Genomic DNA, 22,254 nt, shown 5'->3' with positions numbered 1-22,254 from the left:
AGGTGAAGTGGAAAAGCGGTATAAGGTAAACTGAGCACGTCAATGACTGCAAATTATTGTCGAAAATTTGCAAGAAAAGCCTGAAGTTGTTAGCAAGCGAGTATAAAAAAAGTCCTCAAGTTTCTGATGCGAAAATGACATTAATTTTGTATCTGATTCTCTATATTATTAACGCATAAACATAGAAAAACCGGATCACAAGATTGCATAAAACCTAAAGGTAACACAGCAATATCAATTTCATATATGAATCCAGCGCAAAAAAAAACGAATCAGAAAAATGTAATTTCTTCTTTGTCACAGAAAAAGATAAGAATTTGTAATCCAGTGTAATTTTTCGTAAATTTTCAAGGTTTGACAACGATTGCCTTAATGTAATTAACGTAAATTTTATAATTAAGTATTCAAATTAATTCTCAAGCTTTTATTCGTTATGTACAAGATTGGAGAATTTATGGTTCAATCAGAGTTCAAGGTTTGATTAGCTTACAAAACTAATTAAAAAGCAAGCAAATACGAATCTCATTCCTGTAACTTTACTCTAGACTTGAGAAATATTGATATCTACAATATTTTGTGCTGAACAATGCATACTTCCGTTAAAAGAGAATGGAATCAAAAATCTATGACTGCTGTCATTGAACGCAACGAAAACACTGAAAACAAAACGACATGCATGCAGAAAGTTTGATTTACTCAACATTAAACCAGTTGCTTGGGTGAGATGAAAACAACTAGAATGAAATGAGCGCACGACGTGAAATTATCTCCAGCTTCTTTCATTTATGCGAGAGTCTGGCTGCGGCTACTCCGAGTTACCCTACAGAAACACTCAGGGAAGAACGTTATCTCATCGTCATCACATTACTGCGAAGAAGTCAACTGCGTTCGGGCCTGCAGGGTTGCGAGGTCAGACGATTGCCAAGAGCTTGATTGCGTTAACGAACGGTCTCGGTGATTGCTAGCTCCTCCCCTCGCTTGATAAACTTGTTACACACTACAAAATTCACCACATGTTTTATAATGTATTTTCTATAATTAACCCGTGAAGTTGTTCGGTATTGCTAGAGACTATAAGGCAGGCCAATGAACATAGCGATCTGTTTTTAATTTTTATGACGATTATTTGATAACGCTTCCGAGTATTTGATGGTATTTTGAAAAAAATGTTGGTGACTATTTCAGGGTTGTGAAGATCGGCCCTGCTTGTACGTATTTTGAAAATTTTAATCTATAGCAAGTTTTAATGAAAAATTACGATCCTTGAAAGATGCGGAAAAAATTTTTCATAACAGTGGCTTGGGTTGAGAAAGCATCGTGATCAAAAGGTAATCCAAAAGGAGAAAATGTTTGGAACAAATTATTCTGGCTGCCACGAATGACTTCTTTTGTTAGCAGCAGAATTATAAAGAATCGTATTTTAATCTCGGGCGCTGCGGTCCCGCGAATGACTGCGACTAGACGCAGGAATCGAAGGCACACTTGTTGATTGACGTCAGCGGGGCGCCGGGTGGGGGGGAGGGGCGACACAAGATAAAAGACTTCATGCTGAAGACTGGAGGCCACAAAGACCATGCCATCCAGAAAGCGAAAGAAATTTTGTATACATGAAAATTTACGAAAATCTTCTCCAAAAGCATTCGATCGTAAATGTAAATAGATGCTTTTATATAACCATATTCTAAAAAAATTATTTAGTAGTTTGAGAGTCAATTAGGGTGATAATACTGCAGAACGGAGTTTTCCAATTATAAACAAAAGTTTCGATGGCGCTAAAGTATTTAAATTTTTTAAACGTTAAAGGTGAATATAATTTAATCTATGCACGTCAATTACCGCCGAGAGTGTGACTCACCTCTGCGGCGGTACTCCCCGGCATCCATGATGTGGTTCGGAGCAGGGGACGGAGACCTACAATAAAACATCCATCAATGTTTACNTTTTGTATGCCGTAAAACTGAGTTCAAAAAAATTGACCATGAGTTAAAAAAAATTGACTAAATACAATATGTAACACTTTACAAATTGCTGATTTCTGCTAAAAAAACGAAAAAACGGAAAAAATCCTAATTTGCAACCATAATGAGTCGTCAAACTGTCTGTAAAACCTAAAGAGAATTCATTAGCAAGACTCTGTCGCTTTGTGGTCCAAAAAATGTTGATACTTTGCACGCTGAGTAGCCATCATGAGAGTTCATTTCAGTGTCCAGGAAATAGTGAGACGATAACGCTAGAACAAAGGCAGGGAGAAGTCTCCTGGGAAATGACGCAAGTCTTATTCTTTGTTTGAGGCCCAGCTTGATGAGCGTTTAGTGATGTTCAGTGGGAGTTTCTACATCGGGATCTGCATTAAATATAGCTGGAAGTGTTGGCAGTAACGGTGCAATGTTTCTACACGATGTTGTGTTCGTTTGAGTTTGATTTTAAGTGCGATTTAATTTCGGAACCACGTACCAATAATAATTTTACTCTAATATTGAATTTTTTCTATTAACGTTTTATGTAGTTTCGTAAAAAAGTAATAGCATTTAGATCATTCGTATATCGTATATTCCGCGACATCTTGAAATTGTATAAAAACCGAATTTGGAAAAAGGTTACGACGACTAAAAATTCATTTTAAATTGATATTATCAATAACGAATCAGTTTCGTTGCCACAAATGCGGTGACTTTTATTTGAGAGCAGCACAAGGGGAACGCAGGCGAAAATTCTGGCGTCGCTTCGCGCGCTGATAAGCGCCGAGCGAAGGCAAGCAAGATGCGTTTCAATATATTTGTTCAGGGGGCGAATGAACACGAGGTAAGGAAGAGTTTTGCGTGTAAAAAATACCATGTAACTCAATACATTTCTTTAATTGACATCTTTGGGAAATTTTTCTATACTAATGATGCTCGTGACATAGATAAATTGATTTAAGAAATGGAGATCGTAACGTGATTGATTCGAACAGTGATTTTTTAATTAAAATATGTATATTGCATGCAGCAAAAAATTCCTACATAATACTTTGCAATCAATAAAATGCTTAACTAAATGCACAAGATCTGCTATTTTCAATAGCTTACGGCTTTCAGGTTAAGTAACTAATCCATTTTATTAAGTTTGATAAAGTTAATTAAGGAAAACACACCTACTAACCACGTGAAACCACCCACACATTTGGCAAATGATGTCTGTAGCAGCAGTTTATACGCATCTCGTGAAGCATTTGTTCACCGTTCCGTCACCACGCTTCACTTTTAATTTCGATGCTGTCCAGCACTTTACGGTGTGGAGACGCTGTATATATTTATTGTCATTTCAATAAGCAACCTTGTCTGATTTAAATTGTACTGGGATTTATTACTGTACTTAATGGTATCTTCAACCTTTGCAGACAATATCATATATTAATAATTCCAACTTGCGGCATTAGGCTCAAGACTGTGACCGTGCCTATAGGCCGGTGCTAGCAAACACCCGTTTCTGTTTAATGAATTAAATTTTCTGTGTTTAATTATAAAAGTTTCATTTGCCATGCCATTGTGTTATTTAAATTGTAAGGAAAAGTGAAGACCATCGCATAGGAAGGTTAAGTAATCAACTATAGACTTAATAACTGCATGGCTTAAGCGGTTAAAATGTCGTATAAATCTTTTTTACTTCAGCTGGGAACCTTTGTAGACCATAACGTTGTTATACCGGTTATGAATAGTTATGCAGGTTAATAATTTTGTAGTATTTTCGTAGTTTTCCCCATAAGGTATTGACTTACAGCTATAGTTGGATAGGATGCCGTTTGGCAGGGTAATCATCGAAATTACAGTGTATGAAGAAGGATAAGATATACATAGAACATACCATCATACACAGATAACTATTACTTAGAAAAATAACTCGGTCAGAAATTTTCAAAGTGTGACACACTTCTGAATACATCTTTTCCCTGTACGCCCTTTGAGCTCTTTTACAAGCCAAACTTGGTCGGGTTGACCCATGCAATCAAAAATATAACTCATTACTCACTGCAGTGAGTGACTGAGAGCGCATTTTCTCGTCGACGAAAACTTGAGGTCACGGACGGACGGATAGACGGACAGACAGACAGACAGACAGACAGACAGACAGACGGACGGACGGACATGGCGAGCACAATAGTGCATTTTTTCCATAAATGAGAAAATGCGCTAAAAAGTGCAACAAAGCCTTACAGATTTTTCTAAGCATCGGAAAGACTGCAGGTGTTCGATCTACCGGTTATACGGCCCGCTGCTCTGATCTGACAAGGAAATTGAAAGATCTGAGGGCATTTGGGTTTAGTTCAGTCCAGTGAAAACAGATTACGCACTGCGAAGTTGTACGAACCTTGAAAAAAAAACTTGCACTGAAAACTTGATTCTTAGGTTTTGGCTGGAAGTTTCTTACCCAAAATTTGGCGATCAAAATACCTTGATGCATGCAGGTTAATTGAACAAATTGAGCTGTAAAAAAGATAGTTTTAGTTTAAATTAACTATTAAGATAATTAATTATATATAATCTTACACCAATGTTCTGTTTGTGTTCTACGATGAATATTTTGACCGGATTTCGTAGCACTATGAAAGCTATAGGATTTTTCTGCATCTATTCGCAAAATTAATGCGTTATTGCATAGGAACCTCAATTTTCTTCACTAAAATGATCGACCGCCAGAGGCCGCAGTGGTTGCGTGAGGGTCTATGTTCTTAATGTCTTTTGACTCAAGAGTGTCGTTCTATTTTTTTGTGTCATTTTGTGTCATCTACAATTTATTTTATTTCTCGTTTATAATAAGTTCAAAGTTACTTTTCTCTCATCCAGTGTGTTGGATTTTTTGACGGGCCTATATTTTTAGGAAGCTCATACAAATAATTTTTGGTCACTCTAAGGCATTTTGGCATTGATTGAGTGGACAGCTGAGAATGAACTCAAGTGCGGACGGCAAAATGGACGGTGGAGTAAACGACAGAGGGGACGGCGGAGTGTATAAGAGGAATGCACGTTAATGGTGGTGGTTATACGTGGGGTTTATATATATGAGGAAATCCTGGAAGAAAACGTGGATGTCTGCTCAAGCTTTAAACGGTTTATATATCGATATATATACTCGTTGAGTCGTATATGGATAAAGTGAGCTCGACGGGTGTTTTGATCAATAAATCTACGGTTAATGAACCGAATATTTAAATAACTTGCATCAACGCAAAGGACGTATTCCGTTTACATACAGTATGCGAAGTAAATTAAAATATCAAATTTCATTTCTGTTATAAGATGTGAATTAATGTAAAGATGATGGTTTAGAAGTAACGAATATTGAAAAATATAATTAGAGCTTGCTAACTCAGTAAGAAGGCTCATCCTTTGCAGGAAATTCTAGGCAGCAAAATATTATATAAAAATTTAATGAGAATTGCCTACTGCTGATATTTTGAGAGTAACGAAAAACTATTCCTCATTATAGTATATTTTGATAACGATGTTAAAATTATCTCTAAAATAATAATAGCTATAAATGAATATAATTAGGTTTGAAATAAAGACCAGAAGAATAATTCCATGAACAGTTACATAATTATTAAGGAAAGATACCAAAAACAATGAATGTTAATCAATGATAGCCTTAAAATCTGGAAAGCACCAAGAATTATCTCATCAAAAAATAAATTTATACGTTATTGAAACACTTTTGGATTTTTAAATTGAATTGATTTCACAACCAGGAAATTAGGACGAGAAATCAATGCATTTTTAAAAGACGTTACCGGTCACAGCGGCCGAGAGCGCTTAAATGGACGGTCGACATCTCGTCGGTGCAGCGCGCTCGTGGCATCTCGGATGACTTCCAGCACTTCTGGCCTGTCGTGTAAATGCACCCAAGCATTAAAAAATAATTTAATCTCATATTAAATTTTTCAATGTTTAAATAATTGGGAAAAACAATTGATATTATAATCGAGTTTTATAATTTTGCATAGCTAAACAATAAAAAAAATTGCTACCAGGAAATGTGTCATTACCAAGGTAAAAGCAAAATACCTGACGGAAATGATTTTAGATAAAATTAAATATTCGGTTTAACATAATTAATTTCTGTTGTTTCAGCAGAACTCTCCAAAGTTGTCAAGAGTTCTTAACTCCGTCAACCAATAACTGACAACTTTTCAAGCCAAGCCCACCAATCACAGAAGCGGAATCTGCTTTCAAGTTTATTTAGGCCGCTACGCGTACTTAAGTTAGTCTTGAAAATACGGCCCTAAATACGTAATTGATAAGAGAATTTTTATTATTTATTTGCTGAATAAATTTCATATTAAAAACTTGAAAAAATAAAGTGAACCCGCCAAATAGCCAAAACCGAACCCTCGAAGAAGGCAAAACAGCAGTCCATGAAAACAATAAACCTTGTTGCAGAAATCCAATGATTGCTGAATGACTGTTAGAAGATGTAAATTTTATACTGAACAAGTATTAGAGCACAACGAAAATGTGTGGCTACATCTTGTCATTAGTCTGTTGGACATGATAAAAGCTCACAAACCTTTCCCGAATCAACTAAGCTCTCTCAAAATCAATAATTATTTATTGTTGCAACTACATGCTAAGGTTAAAAACTCCCATCTAAGGATGACTGAAGCTCAGTTCATCATACGAACTGTCAATAGAAAGTTAATGATGATGACAGTTTAACCTTTCCTTGATGTCGCCAGAGTTGACCCAGGGAAAAATAAGACCTAATGTAACACTGGGAAAATATGTTTCCTTAGTATGTGATTTTGACTTGGCAATTCAGGCCAAACCGTCTCAGTATTCCGCCGACCGAAGCTCCGGCATGCAAGTCGTTCTCGTCGCGCTTTACGTCCATTTTAACCGCGCCTTCCTTCCATGACTAGTCTAGCCACATGTTTACAAGTTCCTTTTAAATGTTCAATGCAAACAGACGATAATAATTAAATGACATGTTTAAAAAATATGATTCATTCAAATACATTACGTTGAAAATCATTTCCGAATCATCTTCAAGTTCAAAGTAGTTTGTACTTCGGACAAAAAGAGATGAAACATTTTTAAGATAGCTTTCGGATTGACTCTATTCTTCTGAGATGAAGATGCCGCTAGACATCCTTGTTCACCAGTCTAGTGTGTCTTGCCTAGGCATTTTCACGGTTGGAAGCGGCGAAAGTTAGACTGGAGAGTCTCTTCATCTTTAACGCCGTTCATCTGCACAACTAGCCTCACTTAGCATTGGATCGGACCAAGAAATCAGACTTATACGCTTCTTGGGGTCCTGTAAATATTGCTATTGGCAAGAAATTTCATCAATGCAACAATTTTTTCACAAAATGACCTTCCTCACGACTTAAGCGCATAACCAAATCACAGTGGAGGATGACTTGAGCTCGGAGTCAATAATTGAGTACCCAATCCTCCAGCTGATGGCGACGACGACAAGTTTTGAGCATCAATCTTAGGAGGCGTCATTGGAGAAGAGCGTTTTTAGGAGAAATCTCTGCCTGCTTCAATAATCGTCCAGGAAGTGAGAAGCAACACTTCAGATGTGGGGGCATGAGACGGAACAGCTAGGTAACGCGACGACTGGGTTGGGCTCTGGAAGTCGTTTTTGGTTTTGGCGATCAAGAACCTCCCTCGATCGTAAGTGATTCGCTAACGCCTGCACAGACCTCATTATTATGTCAGGTTATTTTTTTGAATGAAGGCGTCACTGACTCCTGCCAGTAGCAAAGGCCAAGCTCTTGATTGTGTCAAAGAAAGCATATCATCTCAAAACACTTTTCCAGGATCCTTCCACGCTTATCCTAGACATTTTCTCTTCGAGTTGTTCGGTATAATTTTCGGGAAATTTTGACAGGGAAATCCCATCGTAAACTTGATCAATAGCCAGGCCGGGAGCTGTGGCTGCATCGATGACTGTTCCATCACGCTTCAGGTCGGAAGTGATGGCCTTGATGCAATAAATACAATTCCAAAGTATTTCTACCATTGGCTCCAAAAACTTAGTCTATTGTAACAAATGTATGCTGCTAAAATCAAAACTTTATAAGAATGACACAATAAACAATAAATCCCAGCATCAATAACAAAAATTAGAAAAATTTGAACGTATGCAACTAAGTTCACGCGGAATACATGTTCACTAAGTGAACCGAATAGGCACGATTAATAAGTCAATGGAGTGTTCTTAGCATAATTTGCCACGTTGGAATATAGCGATCATTAAGGGATTGTATAGGGGAATTACAGCATTTAAACATTCATTTAATTAAAATCTGAAAGACTCCAAGTAATTTTGTTAAGTGAATGCTTGGAATTCAGCAGTATAGGAAAGTTAAAAATGCGCTTACACTTACTTATAATGAAGTCGTGACAGGTGAAAACTGTCACCTGAACTATCATCAAATTTAGAATGGAGGAAAAACGATGCAATTCTTTATCGCTTGCGAGCGCGTCCTTCTGAGAAAGATAACACTGGAAAACACCTTATCAATGTATCGCCATGATAGCGCTTCCACAGCTGCATTAGCTCTCATGATGTTACGTGATCATACTTACTGAGTGACAATGACTAATTTACAAATATCAAAATATTTTAAAGTAAATTATCAAATGCAAGCCTCGGAAACACTAGTAATGACTTTACGATCGCACGTAACACAGACAACTATAATAACCAGAATGTTATTAAGCGTCAGCAAAACTAAGCAACGATAAAAAGAACAAGGTAACCAGATTACTTGTTAGTTTTATCGAAAATAATAACGCTCATTGCCAATAATTCATAATTATATTATATCAATATTTCCGTCATTTTTAGGGTAATAATAGCTATCTTGTATCATTTTAGGGTAAGGAAACAGACTCCCTAAGATCCTTAGCAAACAGTCGGTCTTGTCATGTAGGCGTTACTTGTTAAGGCAAGTTGTTTGACCGCTTGTGCAGAATATGATTTGGGAGTCAGAATTCATTAATTATTAATGTTTGTTAGGTTGCTTTAAGAGTTTTAATGATGAATAACAGACTGTGCGCTGTGCTTGATTCTGGAATGTTGCTCACACCCTCTTGCGTCGTTTCCCACGATAAGTGTCAGCGAAGAATAGCAGATACTACGCAGTCCTTGAATCTGGGGCTGAGATTAGCTTAATTTCAACATCTGCCCTTGCCTTGCTAAAGTGTGAGAGTCTTGTAAAACATGAATACACGTGTAATATCATTGGTGTCACTGGGTAGAAGGCAGCAATGACCAAGACGCTGACAATGCAGTGACCAACGAATTTGCGCACACAGGGCGTGACAAGTTGTTGAGCATTCTGTCGAACTTACTATGGCATCCTTTTAGAGATGGAAGGCAGAGAATGATATTTGTTCAAGTTGTCACCAATGTCAATTACTGAAGAAGTCTTAAACACCCGGGATTCCGCCCATTATAAAGATCAAATCCGGATATCCGTTCGAATTTGTTGCATCCGATCTAATTTAATTGCCACGAACATCAGGTTGCTTAGTAGTTGACCATTATTCAAATTAGTTGGCAGTTGTACCATTGAACACCGAAATTACAGCATGACAAGGTTGCAACGAAGAACAGAAGACAATGTTGCAACGAGAGAGTAATAATTGAAAAGTCTAATATGGAAAAAAATTTGAGAGTTTGTGTCAAGGAGTTGAAATTTTCTAAGCATATTGAAACGCAAGCTAATAAATCCAACAAACTTCTTGGACTTGAACAACAGTGAAGTTGTAAGACTTGAACAACAGTGAAGTTGTTCAAGAGCCTGATAGTAGAAACGTTGTTTACTGTTCTCTTCCATACTTTGGCCATGCGTCCGAAGTTATGTCAAGAGAATTAAGAGATTTGTTTATGAAATACTTTCCGGACATCAATCTTCATATCACACTGGTGAATAATTTCAAAATAGGTTCGTTTTTTTAGGTACGAAGATATCCTCCCTTCTCACATGCGATCGTCTCTATATATAGTTAATACATTTAGTTGTGCACAATGTGCATCTGCGTACGTTGGGATGACGGCACGCAACTTTTACACTAGGGTCGCTGAGCATAGAGGGAGGAGTTATAAGACTGGGGCTGGATTATCAAATCATCGCTACGTATACGTAGCCACTTACGTGTTGCGTAAGTGCTGCTATGAAGACGTAAGTAACTCTAGACAGGTGCATGTATTCTCGACCAGCGAGAACTCGACTACGCGAAACTTTGGTTTCCGCTCGTATTAGGCTCGTGCTTCTTAATTCCTCTAGTGCATTGGGAAATTCAATGTGTCTCATACAAAGTTCTCCTAACCATAAAAGAGAAGGTAAGTCTGGTGCCCACGTCCACCTGGTATAAGGATTAAATACACGAAGTAGCATATCATTCTTACCAAGTTAAGCTCTGCCACAAAATTTAAAAATTACTGTTTGTATGTCAGCATTTATCCAATGCATTTCAGTACGCTGGAAATTATGCAAACCCATCTAATACAAATCGACATATTTCGATTATCAATATCATGTGCTCAAAGTTTACCCGCCACTCAATGAGATCATGTAAGGCACCGAAGCGTCAATCTAGTGACCATAGAACTGAGATTCAGCAATGCATATAAATAAAATTACTGAGAAATTTTACGAGATTCCTGCGACGAGATCGCAGTTACTCCCAACGTTGAACACTTAAAAAATAGCCAGTACAAATGCAGCCCACCCTACTCGTTACCAGCGTGAACCTGGACAACAAAAGATGGGAGTATAGCGCAGGTGCAGTGTGATCTTCATTGGTTGTGCATTCAGCAGCGCACGCAGTTCAAGGTCTCTGTTCTGACGTTCCGATGCCTTTACTGTCTGGCGCCACCCGTATCTCACGGAATGTCTGCAGCGCGTGTCGGATCTTCCTTATTGAAGACGATGGCGCTCGTCATCAACAGCGGACCTCGTCGTTCCATCTACACGTCTATCTACCGTCGGCGGCCGAGCGTTCCCGGTCGCCGCCGCCAGAACCTGGAACAGTCTGCCGGCTTCCGTAACTTCGGCTTCTGCGTTGCAGGTGTTTCGTCGACGCCTAAAGATGGAACTATTTTGTAGAGCCTACGAATCTAGTGCTCAGTCATTTTATTCGTTCCCATCCTTTCTTGTGTCTACTTATTTTTCGATTGCTATTAATCTTATGAGTGACGTGCTCTCGAAGTTCGTTTGAACCAGACGCCACAATAAATGTTTCAACGTAGAATAGTAATAATAAGAATAATAATACTATTAATTTATTTTCTACAGTATTTTCTGCCCGTGCTCCTTAATTATCTGGTTTTATTAATATTATTAATCTGTAATCTGATCATCAATATAAATCTGCAATCTTTACGTGTTATTTATTCGCATTTAATTTAATGGCCTCTGCGCTAAAAATTTAGACTTAATTGCCTGTGAGACACGAGTAGGTCATATAGAATTGACCTCACCCTCAAACGTGCCGGAAAGAACAAGGAGCGTCGAGAAGCCATGCAAGACCGCCATTATTGACTGAGTCTTTGACTCAGCTCCAACGTCGTCCATGAATAACCAGGAGCGAAATAGTTTGTCTGATCAACATTCGCAGTGTTTTTAATGCAGTGAAAAATAAACTCCTGAAAACATTTTAATATTCTGGTTATAATTGAAAATAAAAGTTCGGAATTTGTTCTGACCTCAAGAAAATTACAAATATTATTAAAATATTTGCGCGTCCCCAAGCAATATTTGCGCGTCACGCGCAAATATTTTAATAATATTTGTAATTTTCTTGAGGTCAGAACAAATTTCGAACTCTTATTTTCAATTATAACCAGAATATTAAAATGTTTTCGGGAGTTTATTTTTCACTGCATTAAAAACACTGCGAATGTTGAAACACTGCGAAACTTAAGAAATTAAATTTCTTAGCGCTTGAATCGATCTTAAAACTGTATCCAGAAATATTCGATGGATCCCGAATCAATTGGAGAAGTCGACGATTTCTTGATCCCTGGCTTAGTGTTCGCATTCTAGTAGATCTTGTTATGGGAGCTCAATTTTGAGGCCCAATATAAAGGCGTGAAATGAAATGCTAGAAGATAGAAAGTTATGATGGAGGATAATAATATTCCCAGCTGAACGAGCTATTTCGTGAAATCAGTTGGCAAAGCTCCGGAAAGTTGAAAAATTGTAATGCCTTTTTTATTTTTTTTCTGTATTTCAGCGTCCAAGAAGGAACGTTTGCCATATATATAATTACTCGAGTAAAAGAGAGTTTGCAATGAATTGAATGGTTTGACTAGACAATTGATCGCACTTGTAAATTGTGGAATCTTAAACTAAAAAATATAATTAAAAGGATCAACTAAATTAATCTAATATATTACGGAACAGTGTGATATGTTTTTCAGAACTGCATGTCGTGAGTTACTTCTGATCAATTTTGTTCAGCTAGAACCAATATAATGGAACACGTCGTTCAATGGTTGTGGTGGTGAAGAAAGATAAATAATATATCAACTGAATAAATTCAATGAATTATAGATTAGAGGGATGTGCTATATATGCAGAACTGTCCAGAGTTCCTTCTGATTCATTTTGTTCAGCTGAAAACCCAAATGGGTTTTGGAGAACAGCGTAATTACAAAAAATTTGATCAGTACTCACTGCAGTGAGTGACAGAGCGCGCATTTTCTCGTTGACGAAAACGCGAAGTCATGCACGGACGGACGGACCGACGGACGGACATGGCGAGCACAATAGTGCATTTTTTTCATAAATGAGAAAATGCGCTAAAAATAAACCTCGCTTAAAAATAGAGAACCGCGTAATAGTAGAAGCAGCCGAGAAAATTTATTTTCATGTTAATCTGACGTATGTACTTCAATATGTCGTTATTTTCTCTATCATACGATCGTAACGGATCAGGCTCAAATTTAAATTTAATAATTTATCTAATTTAAATGTTCTACTATGCAGATGCATAGGTTTTAGATTGTTTGCTCGTAAAATAAATCTAGGATGGTGATTTTTATTATTAAATCGTAGGAAAGATTTGCGATTTACGTTCGAAACTTCTTTAGAAAATTTATGTTCGAAAATTCCTTCGAAATTTATTTCAGAAACTTCTTCGGAAAATTGATCGCACAGAATTTAATTAAGTTTTCGACAGCGGACATCAGAACAGAAATTAAGCGGAAGAGTCGATTCCGGCGCTGCGGCAAGCATGTTACCTGATGAAGATGAGAGGTGAAGCAAATACTGATGTAGTATTGCAGAAATATCTGCACCCACGAACTGCTGAACCAATCTCCCAATAAAATTGCTCAGTAGAAATAAAGATTATAGTAATTTCTAAAAAAAAAACTTCAATTCGACTCAGGTGATCTAGGGAAAATATTTTTTAAATAATAAAAGAAAGAAATTTGAATAAAATGGTTAAAAATTACATGAGATTCAAATAAAAATTTGTACCGATATAAGAGAAACGGGCATGAATATTCTGAACTGGTTCTAAAGTAAGTTCAGAATTATTACTCGCGCGCTTACCTTCCGTAAAAGAAAGAAATGTGAAGGGATGAAGTAGCATCAATGGCCTTGCATAAATGTATCGACAAGATTTAAAATATTCCTTGAACGAATTAAGGTTAGCGAAATGGCCAAGCTTCAATTATCAACTAGTTCATACACACGTTGAGGGCGTTAGAAAGGATTTTTTTAGATTTTCATGTATGTTGAAGAGAACCTAACACCATTTACGCTATAAAAATGCTCAGTATATAGTCGTGAAGCAGAACAAGAATATTACCTGTATTGACGTAGAAATGTTTCATCAACGTTCCCGAATATCGTGAACATTCGTTAATTGTTTGAGCGACGATGCGGTGCATCACGCGGCCCTGATAAGCGGCGCCATTGATAGCCTTCTTGCCTGCAGTCCATCAAACGCCCTCGAATGTCGAATAATATTAATGAAATTGTAGAATGGGGAGACGGCTTTTTCAATGAAAAAATTTCAATGCTTTAATTGTCATCAAAATGTTTATGAATAAGGAAACAATATGAATTAATATTGTTGTGGAATTTATAGATGTTAAAGAAGCGAACTTTGGTTTTTAATGGTTTTGGAGGGTTTTTATGTCGCAAATGCGGTGCGAGAGTGGAGTGGATGCATTATTGTGGCTGCGTACCGGTGCTTATACACGAGGAAAGTATTAGCCGATAGTGGTGACGGCAAATATTTTCCTCCTCGAATATCAGGCTAAAAATTGAAAGAAAAATTATCAATTTAACGAAATAATTATAAAGTTTGGGTAAAAATCAAAAGAAATTACTGCTAATTTTGAAGCGAAAAGTACTTGACGCTACCAATATTAGCTAATACTTTCCCAGTGTATAAGCAATTTACCTAAAGATCAAGCATGTAATTGATATCTATGTTGCTGTTAGGAACTCCTGCCTGAAGCACGACCAAGGCTTCCAAAATATGCCGAGTGCTGCGGCATTGAGGGGAGATCTGACATTAACGATTTTAGAGGCTTTGCCGTGTGCGATATGAGAATGCTGCTTATTGTATTTAGGCGGAGAGGTGCATTCTTCATTGGCGGGTTTTGCAAGTCATTAGGTTGCCACGATTTGCCTGATGTTACCCTGCTGAAGGGCGACCGATGAACAGAAGCTTTAATTTTAGATCGCGGCCGCCGTGTATAACTTGGCTGACTCTGAGAAGCCGACCGTGATGAGACTTCGCACCGCGTGTACTATTACCGCGAGTAGAACCGCGATAACTTCTCGAACTATAAATACATAGATTTTGACTACCTATGTTGGCATTAAAAACGAATCACGATGAAAACACATTCGTACTATGTGTTTTCATCACGTATCACGGCATCACGTATCACAGCATCAACAATGAATGTGTTTTCAAGATGTTCAAGCACGGGCATCAACAATGTGGCGGCAGCAAGCGTCACGAAGTAGAATTTGTCATCTTCGAAGTGGAGAAAAACCACCTTAATAATTCAAGCTACTGTCGAAAATTAAACAATAAACTCAAAATTACGATAAAAGCACGCTGGGTTTTGGTTGGAGCCAGTACAATTTTCATTAACTAACAACCACCCTTGATTTCGGCTTAAGACAAAACCGAAGCACCCACTGCGTGACCCAGTAACTCTTCACATGAGGCCAGTAGCATGAGAATTAAGTCACAGTTAGCATTTAAATTGTACCGGCCAGTGGCCGCCAGTACTTTCCCCGTGTACAAGCACTATTTGACACACCTCTGCCACAGCGAAAAGGTCATTCGACACACACCATATGACACACACCATATGACACACACCATATGACACACACCATATGACACACCTCTAATTAGTTACAGCACCTGCACCTGCCAATCGCCGACGATTTTCCAATGGAGATGACGACATGTCTAATATACATTACTGAACAAAGAGCACACAATTTTCAATTTTATTGTTTTCCGAGGCGTTTTTCGAACATTAGGAATACCATCGAATCGATATTTTTAAATGGAAAACAATACTCGTATATTTCTATACCGCAAAAATTATAACCGCGTAATCAAGATAAAACAAATATGAACATTTTTTTAGACGAAGTCCTGATATCGTCGCATCCGAGTTTTTAGTGTGCCGCGAAATCTAAAAGGTGCTGAAAGTAGATTGCTGTACCACTCCGTGGTATGGGCGCGGAGTGGTGCATTAGAGTGACATGGATGACCCGGTAGCACTGAAAATCGAATCATGAATGATCAATACCCAAATTAGGACATCAACGCACACGATAAATAGTCGATGATTCTCCAGTATATAGTTGTGAAAATTATCAAGTTTATCACTAAAAAGGTCGCGAGGTTTTCAGCCTTGCTCCGCGACGCAGCGCGCATGCTTGTCGGCATTCCAGTACTTGGGCTTTTGTTAAGTAAAGTAGACAATGGTAGATGTGTTACGTTGGTTGTAAGCCTGTTACAATATAAACAATGGTAGAATCGATTCAGGTAGAGCAAGAAGGTCGTGTCACAAGCGTTTTTTGATACATTGAATCTCGGTTCCAAAAAATATGCTTCGTGAAGTTAAATCTGCTACTTTTAAATTTTAAAGGTGCTAAATAAGATAGCTTCTCAGACAAATACAAAACAATATTTATTCATTCAAATCTTATTTAAAGCACATAGATGCAGAAATGGAGTGTTAGCAGAAGAAGCTTGAAAAGGAGTAGCAGCACTAAAATAAATAACAAGTTTTTAGCGCATTTTCTCATTTATGGGAAAAAGGCGCTATTGTGCTCGTCATGTCCGTCCGTCCGTCCGTCTGTCTGTCCGTCTATCCGTCCGAAACTTCATGTTTTCGTCGACGAAAAATTGCGCTCTCTGTCACTCACTGCAGTGAGTACTGAGTTATATTTTTTCTTTTAATGGACTTTTTTTAGTGATTGGATTTAACGGAAATTATTTACAAGCACACGATGCACTCCTTAGTATCAGCGTGTATTAATTATCATTATTTATCAAGGAAAGAACATTTTCCTTGGAATGACCACAGTGATGTCATAATTTGCTTCTTTCACATGTCCACCCATGCTGAAAAGGCTTACCTGGCAAATTGCGAGTTTCCTTGTCGGGTAGAGTTCTTATCAGGAGATATTACGTATTTGTCACAAGCGTTTTTTGATACATTGATTCTCTGTTCCAAAAAATATACTCCGTGAAGTTAAATCTGCGATTTTAAAAGTTTAAAGGTGCTAAATAAGAAAGCTTCTCAGACAAATACAAAACAATGTTTATTCATTCAAATCTTAATTAAACACAAAGATGCAGAAATGGAGTGTTAGAAGAAGTTTGAAAAGGTGTAACAGCACGGAAATAAATAACATGTGTTTTCTTTTAATAGACTTCTTTCTTTAGTGATTGGATTTAACGGTAATTATTTATAAGCACACGATGCACTTTTTAGTATTACCGAGTATTAATTATCATCATTTATTAAGGAAAAAAACATTTCCTTGGAAAGAACCCAGCAAACGCTTACCTGGCAAATTGCGAGTTTCCTTGTCGGGTAGAGTTCTTATCAGGAGATATTACGTATTTTGATCCGCATTGGCTCGTGAATATAGAGTTAGAGATCAGCAACGAATTGAAATTCGAATTAAGAATTAATTAATTGAAAATGGTCGCTAAATAATTAGTGTTGCAATGTAAGGCGAGGAATGTCTCAAAATATCATTGTACAGCCTAGGAGGATACTTGTTATAAAAAGTTTAACAACTTGATCATCTGCAAGCAAACCATTACCCATTACACCACCGAGAAAACTTAATTATTCGTCTGACAAGTTTTTAGTTCAAAATACTTTTATTAAATGAGTCAAAAGCTAATTAAATTAACAATACAAAAGGTGCTCGAAAAGATCTGCTAAAAATCGGAAATGCCATCCTGTCAAATATTGCAAAATTAAAAAAAATTCTAATTATTTCATCAGATATTATCTGTGAAAATGTTTGTAGGTTTACTGTAGATCATTCCTAGGATCAGAAGCCGAATATTGAACATTCATTGGCACAGTAGTTGCGACATGAATACTAAGGTTGACGACATTAAAGACATAAGTGTGCGAAAAATAAGCAACTTCTGATCGAATAGTTTCCAGGACCAAGTTGAAAGAGGAAATCTCGGGACACCGGCGACCCTGCCTAGACGGCGTCAGGTGACGAAGTGTGAGCTGCGTGGGCCGGCAGCCGCGGCTATAGCGACTGCAGCGCCACCTCCGGTGACGCGAAGGTCCCCTCGAGGCTCCTTGACCTGACACCCTCGAAAAAAATCTACGCCTGCACTGTGCACTGGACTACGCACCCCGAAAATAATTATGGAGCCATACGAACGTAGTATCGAAACGGGCCAATAACACAAGTTACTTATCACATGCAGTTATTTATTATTATAATATTAGTTAATATGCAATTATACCCATTTGGTTAGTGCAATAAGGAGTTGAATTTTTTTAACGAGGAAAAATATTATCACGAGTTAAGAGAAAAGGCCACAAAAATCAATTATAGGTAAACAACTACTTAATAATATATCAATTATTCGTCGTAAGCAGAGTTTTCAATTAAATTTAGACGAGCTCACCAATTAGAGCAAGTCTTTGCATGAAATTGTGCCGAGATTTTCGTAGCATTAAATGATCCAGCATGCAGTGACTTCCTGTTCTTGAACATTGTGATGCCCTGTCGGAAAGTGGGACTAAAATGTCTGAATAAAACATTAAAAAACGGCCGATAATTTATGTCTTCTTTACCTTGTTTGTTCGATTTACTATATACTAATAAAACGTTGCAAATAAAAGGGCTTAAAAAGCATTATATGATCGTTAGGTTATCGGCCCGAATTCAGTGAGGTTCATTCCGGCTACAAGGATGGTTTTGAGGAACTTTCTTCTCTTCGAAGCGGAATAAAAAGTGGTCCGGAAGTTTGATGCTCTGAACTTCAGAGCATTCCCTTTACCGCCCGAATTTCTGGGACAAAAATCGTAAATTTCACTTTCCGGTTTTTAGTCTCACCTTAAAGCTGACATACTGACCTATTCAACGGTCCCAAAATTATCAAAATCATTTATGTACGTTGATTTATGCCTTGACGACAACTCGCGAAAGGGTTAGGGGTGGGGGAGTTCTTTCACATTTAATATAGGCGAAAATTACCGGCTGGGCACATAAATAGACGACCTGAAGACGGTGATCTTTAGTTACCCGGCTGCTGTCGTGTGGGATGGTGTTCATGCAGTCGTTTCCACCATCTTTGACTTAATTTCAGCTCCAGTAACGTCTAGTCTGGTATCCATGCCACCTTGAATGCCTATTTCGAGGCGCTCGGGACTTTGTCGCGCTCTACTGAACATTCACACTTATTGTCACTGCAAACCCATCCCCTCCTAGAGTTTTTAAGTTACAGTAATGAGAGATATACCGTTCGATTCGCAAATAAAAGATCTAGAAATTGGTCGTAGCTTTTTTTTGTCAATTTTGTTATAGTTCTGAAAATATTTTGAAAAAGGGGGGAATTCGAATGGGTGGGGGGAGAAATATAAATTTTTTCCGAAAAATGCCCACCCCACCCACAAAAATAAGAATTTCGAAAAAACAACAAGAACCAATCGATAGATATGGTCCTTACGCATCGAATGATATGCGTCTCGATGTTGTAGCTTGAAAATCCTAGGAGGAGATAATTGATGCTAAGAGGTTCATTGAGCCTCATACGCATATTGTAACAACGAGCGGTCACAGCCCTCATCACCTATAGCCCTCTGGGGCCATACGTTCAAAACTCGCTAAGTGAACGTAAGTACTTACGCTCTATTTTCATGTCTATGATTGGTGGATTTTGCTTGAAAGGCCATCAATGATTGGCTGATTTACGCATCGAATGATATGCGTCTCGATGTTGAAGCTTGAAAATCCTAGGAGGAGATAGATTTCTACAGTACCCCCTCTTTGGCTGTTTTCTAAGAATTTCACGTTTTATTTATTTATTTCGAAAAATTAACACGAACAAAAAAGTCTTAGATTTATCTTTTTTCATATGTGTACCAAGTTTCAAAGTGATCCGTTTGTAAATAACCGAAATAAAATTTCCACAAGAAATTGAAAATTGCCATTGGAAATTGGAAATTTTATTTCGGTTATTTACAGATAGATAACTTTGAAACTTGGTACACATATGTAAAAAATAAAGCTAAGACTTTTTTTGTTCGTGTGAATTTATCAAAAAATGAAAGAAAACGTGAAATTATTAGAAAACCGGTGGTTTTTCAAAGGCGACTCTAAAGTCCGATTTGGCGGTAAAGGGTTATTAAACTGAAAGATGTGCTAGAACCTAGATGAACTAATTAGACTATTTAGTGAACAGATCTGAGTGAGGAATTTGACTAGTTTGCTTTTTTTAATTAAGGAAAGTCATTTTCCTGCAAAGTAATCTTAGTTTATTGTCATGTTGAGACATTTGCGTTAATTTCATTCGTTATCGTCGACGAAACACTTTCGAAAAATGTACGCTGGGGCTGCAGCAAAATACAACTTTGTCGAAATTCACTATCCGACTATGATTTTTATCCTTGGACACTTGTCAAGGAATTCGTCTCAAAAGATTTTCTGCTGAACAATTTCTAGAGTTGCAGCAAAGCCATAGAAAATTAAAGCAAAATGTAAATATCAGTGTATTTTTTATTTTTGTCTTAAATCTTCAGAAGTCGACTTGAAGGTATTCATTGGATATTCATCAATCAAGGTGTTCATTAATCAATCATGAATCACTCAACAAATTAAGGCTCGATTCAATTGATGCTAAGAGGTTCATTGAGCCTCATACGCATATTGTAACGACGCGCGGTCACAGCCCTCATCCCCTATAGCCCTCCCCTATCAAAATTTTTATCTGGTGGCGAGCCTGAATTAGGAACCGCCTAGGACTCGGACCGAACGTAAATCAGCTTCTCTATGTCCGCTTTTTGGTCTACATTCCGGCCCCCGAATCAGACAACTACCAGAGCCTGGTAAGGGGACTGAGGGCATTCTGCCAACTCTTGCCCTACTCTCAGGCGACTATTAAGTCGGCAAGGAGGTTCTGACTAGTCGCTGATTGCGATCAGTTGGCCATCTGACTGGGTCCATCCTTTCAAAACTCGCTAAGTGAACGTAAGTACTTACGCTCTATTTTCATGTCTATGATTGGTGGATTTTGCTTGAAAGGCCATCAATGATTGGCTGATGAACTTACGATCTCTTAAATATTTTTGAAAGTATGTGCCCTGGTTGACCGAGGATGGTGCGAGCGTGTGTGCATGTGGGTGGAAATAGGTTATTCTATAGCACTTCATTATTATCTTGAAATGTTATTTAGTGTAAATGTTTCATCTTTATTTTGTTCAACACCATTTTCATTCGTTCATTTTGTTCCTGATAGTTATGATGTTCAAATTCTATTATGCCACTAAAACATAATACGACTGGTTTTTATCACGTTCACTAGAATAACAGGTCAGGGCCTATACTTTCAAAAAAAGTTAACAGATCGTAAGTTCATCAGCCAATCATTGTCGGCCTTTCAAGCAAAATCCACCAATCATAGACAAGAAAATAGAGCATAAGTACTTACGTTCATTTAGCGAGTTCTGAAAGTATGGCCCCAGGATGTTTAAGACTCAGTTGTTTGAGAAACTCTGCACAATTAGTGAGAGAATTTTACAAACATACCGACATGTGTTTTAAAATACGTATTGTTCGAGCGCGAACAATGAAAAAATATCTCTGGACAATATCCGTCCAATACTCAAATCCTGACTTTTTAGATTAGAAATTGACCCCAATTGTTAAGAAGACATTAATCACTGGATCAAAACAGAATCCTGAAAATGAACCGACTACGACTTATTCTTTAAATATCAGGCTTGGATGAAAAACTGGATAAGTTCAAAAACGTGATCATCTCAAAGGAGCAAAACTGAACAAAAATTTTAAGTTAACCTTTGAATTTCGTGCTACCATATAAGAATATTATATTTTATTATATTACTTTATATTATATTATATTATATTATATTATATTATATTATATTATATTACGTATACGTATAGGCCCATGGCCTGTTGCCGATTATTGTATAACAGTTGTGACATAGCGACAAATTCAAAACGCCTTCCACTTCGGCAGAGAATATTACCAAGATGGTCATTTCCTCTTCGCTTACATATATGTAAAAATTTCTTTATTCCGCGGAATAAGCGGAAATAGCTTCATTGTGAAACAATGTAATTAGTGATACAAAAGGGCCAGAAGCCGAAACGTTAAACTTAAGTATCTGATTGGACATTGAAGGCTAACGTTAAAATATATTTTTTAATGACTTTTGCAAGAAATCAAGCAATTAAGGTCAGCTAACATTCAAGATAAATATGACGAAGACGAAATCATCATGTCGATATGAAAGTAAAGATGGTCCATCTGAGAGTCAGAAGTCCTATTGTTGGCCACGATATTTTCAAAAAAGTGCATTTGGTGGTTGTTCCTCGTGCGAATTTATCCCGTATTAGTAATGCTCATACTGTATATGATCGTCAGTCTTCGAGAGAGGCTAGCTCCGAGGTGTACTTTCAACTCTTTATATACTATAAAATTCACAAAACTAACGTGATTGCAGCACCGAATAGAAAGTGATAATTTA

The 22,254-nt window shown here is 37.4% G+C and overlaps 1 protein-coding gene across 4 annotated transcripts in view; it reads right to left on the bottom strand.

The window, feature by feature from the left end:
- Positions 1–17,309, bottom strand: part of LOC108677699 (histidine decarboxylase) — a 28,756-nt gene extending 11,447 nt beyond the window's left edge. For 2 of the 4 annotated variants that reach the window (XM_018165966.2, XM_047879750.1), the window contains exons 1-3: positions 16,631–16,689; positions 5,768–5,861; positions 1,856–1,911 (exon numbers count right to left, since the gene is read on the bottom strand). In XM_018165966.2, the coding sequence (XP_018021455.1) occupies positions 1,856–1,911; positions 5,768–5,835 (124 nt within the window). In that variant the 5' untranslated portion in view covers positions 5,836–5,861; positions 16,631–16,689. Of the gene's footprint in view, positions 1–1,855; positions 1,912–5,767; positions 5,862–8,371; positions 8,406–16,630; positions 16,690–17,064 lie in introns of those variants that run through there. The other 2 variants (XM_018165965.2, XM_047879749.1) reach the window with 2 other exon arrangements.
- Between the last annotated feature and the right edge of the window lie 4,945 nt (positions 17,310–22,254).

This window comes from Hyalella azteca, unplaced genomic scaffold (assembly GCF_000764305.2).
Source record: "Hyalella azteca isolate HAZT.00-mixed unplaced genomic scaffold, Hazt_2.0.2 contig3725, whole genome shotgun sequence".
Classification (NCBI taxonomy): Eukaryota; Metazoa; Arthropoda; class Malacostraca; order Amphipoda; family Hyalellidae; genus Hyalella; species Hyalella azteca.
Note: the sequence above shows the minus strand (reverse complement) of the source record. Positions and strands in the feature narration are given on the sequence as shown.